Genomic DNA, 8,052 nt, shown 5'->3' on the forward strand with positions numbered 1-8,052 from the left:
CTTGGGCAGAAGCGCTTCGGATCCTCCGCGATTGCAAAAGAAAGGAATTGGGGGAAGGGCACACGGCGTGGGGGGGGGGGGCGGCTTGCTGAGACCCGGGGTTCGGCGTCCGTCGGGCGCGGTCCTTGGATTTGCCGCGGCGTTTCGGGTCGGTGGGGTGAATTCTCTACTAGGCTGAATTTCTCCACTCTTGGCCCCTTTAAGACCTGCGGACTTCAACTCCCAGAATTCCCCAGCCAGACAGCCAGATTGGATTGGATTGGATTGGATTGGATGGATGGATGGATGGCAAAATGCACGTAGGTAGATAGTAGAGATGGTAGGTAGGTATAGAAAAATGGAAATATAGAAAAATGGAGATAGATAGATAGATAGATAGATAGATAGATAGATAGATAGATAGATAGATAGATAGATAGATAGATAGATAGATAGATAGATAGATAGATAGATAGATAGATAGATAGATAGATGATAGATAGATAGATAGATGATAGATAGATAGATAGATAGATAGATAGATAGATAGATAGATAGATAGATAGATAGATAGATAGATAGATGATAGATATTTTATTTATTTTTTATTTTAATTCCATTTATATCCCGCCCTTCTCTGAAGACTCAGGGCAGCTTACAAGCTTAGCAGTAGCCTTCATTCTATGTATATGCCTGCTTATTAGGGCTTTCACACACACCCCAAGCGGCATTATTACAAAGTCAGCTTAATTGCCCCCAACAATCTGGGTCCTCATTTTACCTACCTCGGAAGGATGGAAGGCTGAGATAGATAGATATGGATAGATAGATGAATAGAGAGATGGATAGATAGATAGATAGATAGATAGATAGATAGATAGATAGATAGATAGATAGATAGATAGATAGATAGATGTAGATAATATGGAAAAAACGGAAATATAGAAAAATGGAGATAGATGGATGGATGGATGGATGGATGGATGGATAGATAGATAATATGGAAAAAATGGAAATATAGAAAATGGAAATATACAAAAATGGAGACAAACACAGATATAGATTAGAAAAATGGAAATATAGAAAAATGGAGATAGATGGGATAGACCAGGGGTAGGCAACCTCGGCTCTTTTATGACTCATGGACTTCCAACTCCCAGAATTCCTGAGTCAGCTCAGGAATTCTGGGAGTTGAAGTCCATGAGTCATAAAAGAGCCGAGGTTGCCTACCCCTGGGATAGAGAGACAGATATAGAAAAATGGAAATAGAAAAATGGAGATCGATAGATTAGATATAGAAAAATGAAAATAGATATAGAAAAATGAAAATATAGAAAAATGGAGATAGACAGACAGATAATATGGAAAAATGGAAATATAGAAAATGGAAATATACAAAAATGGAGACAAATACAGATAGATTAGAAAAATGGAAATATAGAAAAATGGAGATAGATGGGAAGACAGACATAGAAAAATGGAAATAGAATAATGGAGATCGATAGATTAGATATAGAAAAATGGAAACATACAAAAAATGGAGATTAGATAGATAAATGGAAAATAGAAAAATGGAGATATAGATATTGAAAAATGGAGAGATAGATAGATAGATAGATAGATAGATAGATAGATAGATAGATAGATAGATAGATAGATAGATAGATAGATAGATGATAGAATGGAAAAATGGAAATATAGAAAATGGAAATATACAAAAATGGAGACAAACAGATATAGATTAGAAAAATGGAAATATAGAAAAATGGAGATAGATGGGATAGACATAGAAAAATGGAAATAGAATAATGGAGATCGATAGATTAGATATAGAAAAATGGAAATAGATATAGAAAAATGGAAACATACAAAAATGGAGATTAGATAGATAAATGGAAAATAGAAAAATGGAGATATAGATATTGAAAATGGAGATATAGATAGATAGATAGATAGATAGATAGATAGATAGATAGATAGATAATATGGAAAAATGGAGACAAACAGATATAGATTAGAAAAATGGAAATATAGAAAAATGGGGAGAGAAAAATGGAGATGGGATAGACATAGAAAAATGGAGATCAATAGATTATAGAAAAATGGAAATATAGAAAAATGGAAACATACAAAAAATGGAGATATAGATAGATAGATAGATAGATAGATAGATAGATAGATAGATAGATAGATAAATGGAAATATAGAAAAATGGAGACAGATAAATAGATATTGAAAAATGGAGGTAGAAAATGGAGATAAGATAGTAAAATGGAGATAGACAGAATTATATTTCTGTCTCTGTCTATCCCTGCAAAGAGAAATAAACAATATCATAAGGAAATGCAGAAAAATCTTTGGCTGGACTTGTACCTAACACATTTTGTCTCAACTCCTTAGCCAGCTTGGCACCAAGCTTGAAAAAAATATTCCCACCTATCATCTTTTCTTCACCACCTCCTCCTCGCCACCATTATCATTATGTAATCTAGCTCAATGTTTCTCAACTGTGGCCCCTTGAAGACCTGTGGACTACAACTCCCAGAATCCCCCAGTCCCCCCTCCCTCTCTCTCTCTCTCTCTCACACACATACACCCTTCCCAATTCCATCCCTGGAATTCTGGGAGTTGAAGTCCACCCATCTTAAAGGGGTCCAGCTTGAGAAATAAGTATTCTAGTGGTAGCTGTAGTAAGTTCACTAATTACTTAAAAGTACAATATTAATTTTAAAACAAAAAACAGGGTGAGACACACTTGGGGCTCCGAACCCTTTTCTGAAGTGGGACAGCAGAGAGCTCTACTTCTTCGGATCCCCCAGTAACCACAAAGAGAGCTTTGGAAAGCGTCCTCTCTTTATTTGGGCCGACCGACGGAGCGCCCTGACTTATGGCAGGCGCTCAGTTCTGCCTCAGGGCCTCTTTCAGGCTTCCCCGAAGAAAGAGGCCGGCCCCGGGTCTCCCCGGGGAGCATGGGCAGCGGTACCAACATCGGTAGGTGAGGAACCAGCACAGGGTGGCAATGGCGGCTCCCACGACTTTGTGGCTGTAATCGTGCAGGTAGACCACCGTGCACGCCAGCAGGAAGTTCCAGAGCAGCAGGAGGAGGACGTTGAGCAGGAAAATGAGGCGCAGCGGGACCCCGGCAGGGTGACCCTGAGCTAGGTAACGCCGGAAGATGGCCGTCTCTTCCACCATCAGCAGGCAACAAAAGGTTAGCAGGAAAGTGTGATCCGAGACGTTGTAGCCGTGCCATTTGTGGCCTTCGTGCAGACAGGTCCACTTGTCCGGCAGGCTGTTGACCAGGATCCCCTCCGGCACGGGGTCAAAGCAGTAGCCCGTCAGGTTCTCAATCAACAGGAAAGCTTCGGTGGCACCTAGCCAGAGGCCGGCACCCACCGCCAAGCGGGCCAGGTGTCGGAAGGTGAGTAGGATCTGGTGGGTGGCAAGGTAGACCACCAAAAGGATGAAGCCACCGAGGAAAATGCAGGTCCAGCTCCAGGCGGATCTGACGAATTTTCTGGCCGGGGGTGGGGGTTAGAAAAAAAAAAGAGAGGGTGGGATTGAACAGTTACAGATCCAAATAGGCTCAGGATGATGGGACGCTCTGCGAGGAGAGGAAAAACAAGCTGGGATCTGCTGCACTAAGCTAAGGTGGCCAGGTTCCACCTGGATATTTTGGTTCCAGGGAAGATGCTGTGAATTACAGGTAGTGCTCGACTTAATGACCGCGATTGAACCCAAAGTTTCTGTGGCCAAGCGAGACGGATGTTAAGTGAAGCTTGCCCCACTTTAAAACTTTTCTCACCGCATATGTGAAGGAAATCACTGCAGTTGCTCAGTTAGCAACACGGCTGTTAAGTGAGGCTGACTTCCCCATTAACTTTGCGTGTCAGAAGGTTGCAGAAGAGGAATCACGTGACACCGCCCCGCCTCTCCCCGGGTTGCTGCAACCGTCATAAATAGGAATTGGTTGCCAAGCGTCTGAATTTTGATCACGTGACCGTGGGGATGCTGCAAATTGTCTAAAAAATGGTCCCAAGAGACTTTTTCAGTGCCGTTGAAACTTTGAACGGTCATTAAATGAACTGTTGTAAGCCGAGGACTTACCTGTATAGAATTTTTTTTTCCCATTCAATTTATGAAGATGCAGTCGAGTAATGAATGGTGAAACTTTACACCAACCAGAGAATGGATTAACGGAAAAACAGGAATGAATAAATGCTGAAATCAAGGGCGGGTAGTCCTCAATTTACGACTGTTCGCTTACCGACTATTCGAAGTTTCAGGGCTACTTATGATCTGGATTCGTCATGTGATCGCATTTTGGGTGCTCTGCAACCTGTCTACATTTACGGCCCTTTGCAGCTGTTCGCCCAACTACGATTTATGAGGTTGTTTTGCTGGAAACTGACATTTCCAGGACAAAACCTCCATGGTGGACAATAGATTTGTTTAACAACCGCTGTAAAAAAGGTGGTAAAGAGTCACTTACTTGAGTTGGGAGGCCATAGAAACTGAATGACTGAATTACATTTAAAAAAAAAATCAGGCATGGCCATTTGGTGATCCGCTTAACGACCAGCACGGCTTACGGCCATAATTCAGGCCTCAATTACAGTCATAAGTCGAGAAGTTCTTATATCTGTTATACGAGGCTGTTAAGGATGGATTACAGCTAGTCCTCAAGTTACGACTACAACGGAGCCCCAATTTTTCAGTTGCTAAAGCATTTAAGTGACCTGTGCTCCATTGTACGACTTTTCTCGACACAAGTTGTTAAATGAATCATTGCGGTCGGTAAACTAGTAACGGGGTTGTTAAGTGAATCTGACTTCCCCATTGACTTTGTCAGAAAGTCGCAAAAGGGGATCCTGGGACACACACCCCAGGACACTGCGACCGTCGTAAATACAGGGAGTGCAGAATTATTAGGCAAGTTGTATTTTTGAGGATTAATTTTATTATTGAACAACAACCATGTTCTCAATGAACCCAAAAAACTCATTAATATCAAAGCTGAATATTTTTGGAAGTAGTTTTTAGTTTGTTTTTAGTTATAGCTATTTTAGGGGGATATCTGTGTGTGCAGGTGACTATTACTGTGCATAATTATTAGGCAACTTAACAAAAAACAAATATATACCCATTTCAATTATTTATTTTTACCAGTGAAACCAATATAACATCTCAACATTCACAAATATACATTTCTGACATTCAAAAACATAACAAAAACAAATCAGTGACCAATATAGCCACCTTTCTTTGCAAGGACACTCAAACGCCTGCCATCCATGGATTCTGTCAGTGTTTTGATCTGTTCACCATCAACATTGCGTGCAGCAGCAACCACAGCCTCCCAGACACTGTTCAGAGAGGTGTACTGTTTTCCCTCCTTGTAAATCTCACATTTGATGATGGACCACAGGTTCTCAATGGGGTTCAGATCAGGTGAACAAGGAGGCCATGTCATTAGATTTCCTTCTTTTATACCCTTTCTTGCCAGCCACGCTGTGGAGTACTTGGACGCGTGTGATGGAGCATTGTCCTGCATGAAAATCATGTTTTTCTTGAAGGATGCAGACTTCTTCCTGTACCACTGCTTGAAGAAGGTGTCTTCCAGAAACTGGCAGTAGGACTGGGAGTTGAGCTTGACTCCATCCTCAACCCGAAAAGGCCCCACAAGCTCATCTTTGATGATACCAGCCCAAACCAGTACTCCACCTCCACCTTGCTGGCGTCTGAGTCGGACTGGAGCTCTCTGCCCTTTACCAATCCAGCCACGGGCCCATCCATCTGGCCCATCAAGACTCACTCTCATTTCATCAGTCCATAAAACCTTAGAAAAATCAGTCTTGAGATATTTCTTGGCCCAGTCTTGACGTTTCAGCTTGTGTGTCTTGTTCAGTGGTGGTCGTCTTTCAGCCTTTCTTACCTTGGCCATGTCTCTGAGTATTGCACACCTTGTGCTTTTGGGCACTCCAGTGATGTTGCAGCTCTGAAATATGGCCAAACTGGTGGCAAGTGGCATCTTGGCAGCTGCACGCTTGACTTTTCTCAGTTCATGGGCAGTTATTTTGCGCCTTGGTTTCTCCACACGCTTCTTGCGACCCTGTTGACTATTTTGAATGAAACGCTTGATTGTTCGATGATCACGCTTCAGAAGCTTTGCAATTTTAAGAGTGCTGCATCCCTCTGCAAGATATCTCACTATTTTTGACTTTTCTGAGCCTGTCAAGTCCTTCTTTTGACCCATTTTGCCAAAGGAAAGGAAGTTGCCTAATAATTATGCACACCTGATACAGGGTGTTGATGTCATTAGACCACACCCCTTCTCATTACAGAGATGCACATCACCTAATATGCTTAATTGGTAGTAGGCTTTCGAGCCTATACAGCTTGGAGTAAGACAACATGCATAAAGAGGATGATGTGGTCAAAATACTCATTTGCCTAATAATTCTGCACTCCCTGTATGAGCCAGTTGCCGAGCGTCTGAATTTGGATCACGCGAGTGCTGCAACGGTGGTGTGGGGGGGAAAAAAAAGCCGTAACCCTTTTTTTCCCCCCAGTGTTGTCGTAACTTTGAACGGTCGCTAAAGGAATGGTTGTGAGGACTCCCTGCAACCTTGGGCGGCCTTGTGCAAAGCAGAGCTTTAAGATGTTTAAAAGATGCAAAACGTGTTTTTGGGAATTAGTCCTTTGCCGAGATAGGCAAGTGTAGAAATCAAATAAATACAATTTAATCTGCCCTTTCCCCCAAGCTGATGGCTGCCCCCCACCACGCTCGGCCCGCTCCTCCTTAGGACACCCCCCCTCCAAGAGGACCCCCTGCAATCACTCACATGTTAAAGAAGTTGTGATGGTTGGCAAAGATGGCCCGGGGATTCACGTAGAACTGAAGCAGGGGCCCAAAAATGACCACGACCGCCAGCCAGAGGTGGTAAGCCCGACGGAGGCCTGGCACCCCCAGGAGCCAAGCATACTGGTTGCTCCAGAAAACCACCAGGGCCTGGCCCAGGGCTTGGGCCCAACCGGCGCCCGTGGCCAGCAGCGAGGAGGGTCTCTTGGGGACTGGTCCTTCTGCCATTCCCCCTCCCCTCGGATCAACCCACCTGAAGGAGGTCGCAAAGATGCCCCGGCGGAGAGGAACGAAGGAGAGAAGAGTCAACGGAAAGGGGCAGGGGAGAAGAGGGGAAAAAAAACGTCATGTAAAAATGATGCCCGGCGACAGCTGTGGGCATTTGACGAGCTTGGCTGGAACAGCTGATCGAAGGACAGAAGGGCATAAGGATTAGGGGATCGGGGAGGGAAGGGGGGAGGGCTGGGGAGAAGAAATATAAGAGCTGGAAGGGACCTTGGAGGTCATCTAGTCCAACCCCGTGCTCAGGCAGGAAACCCCATTTCAGACAAATGGCTGTCCAGTCTCTTGCGGCGGTTGGAGCATTCACACCTTCCGGTGGCAAGCTGTTCCACCCGTTAATGGTCCTCGCTGTCAAGACGTTCCTCAATTCCAGGTTGCTTCTCTCCTCGATTCGTTTCCGTCCGTTGTTTCTTGTCCTGCCTTCAGGCGCTTTCGGGAATAACTTGAAACCCACCCACCCACCCACTCCTGCTTCTCTGGGGCAGCCCCTCAAATATTGGAATGTTACTATCGTGTCTCCCCTAGTCCTTCTTTTCCAAATAACAGAGAGTTGGAAGGGACCTTAGAGGTCATCTAGCCCAACCCCCTGCCGGAGCAGGAGATCCTATACACTGTTTCAGACAAGTGGTTCTCCAGTGTCTCCTTAAAAAACCTCCAGTTGATGGAGCGCCCACAACTTCTGGTGGCCAGCTGTTCCACTGTTCCACCAGACCTGTGGAACCGCTTGCCGACCTCCGCTCCTTCCGGCGGGATCTAAAAACTTACTTATTTGAGCAATCCGACCTGGTTTGATGGGTTTGGGGTTTTAACATGGTTTTAATTATTGTATATATCAGGCATAATATTTAATTGTTTTTTTAACTTTTGTATTTTGTTTTTTAATATTTATTGCCCTGTACACCGCCCTGAGCCCTTCGGGAGAAGGGCGG

The 8,052-nt window shown here is 44.0% G+C and overlaps 1 protein-coding gene across 1 annotated transcript; it reads right to left on the reverse strand.

Annotated features, from left to right (window-relative positions):
- Window positions 1–2,827: 2,827 nt before the first annotated feature.
- LOC308677948 (fat storage-inducing transmembrane protein 1-like) lies at window positions 2,828–7,524 on the reverse strand. The gene is made up of 3 exons (XM_081344672.1): window positions 7,433–7,524; window positions 6,825–7,094; window positions 2,828–3,496 (listed from the first exon to the last, which is right to left on the reverse strand). The coding sequence occupies exons 2-3, from the start codon at window positions 7,067–7,069 to the stop codon at window positions 2,878–2,880; spliced, it is 864 nt and encodes a 287-aa protein (XP_081200798.1). The 5' UTR covers window positions 7,070–7,094; window positions 7,433–7,524; the 3' UTR covers window positions 2,828–2,877.
- Window positions 7,525–8,052: the final 528 nt, after the last annotated feature.

The sequence above is a fragment of the Vipera berus genome (genome assembly GCF_964194415.1).
Source record: "Vipera berus genome assembly, chromosome: Z".
NCBI lineage: Eukaryota > Metazoa > Chordata > Lepidosauria > Squamata > Viperidae > Vipera > Vipera berus.

Bases quoted from the DNA above. Each gene is read 5' to 3' on its own strand.
- LOC308677948 (XM_081344672.1), bottom strand. From the start codon at position 7,069: ATGGCAGAAGGACCAGTCCCCAAGAGACCCTCCTCGCTGCTGGCCACG. The intron at 3,497-6,824 runs GTGAGTGATTGC...ACCCCCGGCCAG, and splicing joins CATCACAACTTCTTTAACAT to AAAATTCGTCAGATCCGCCT.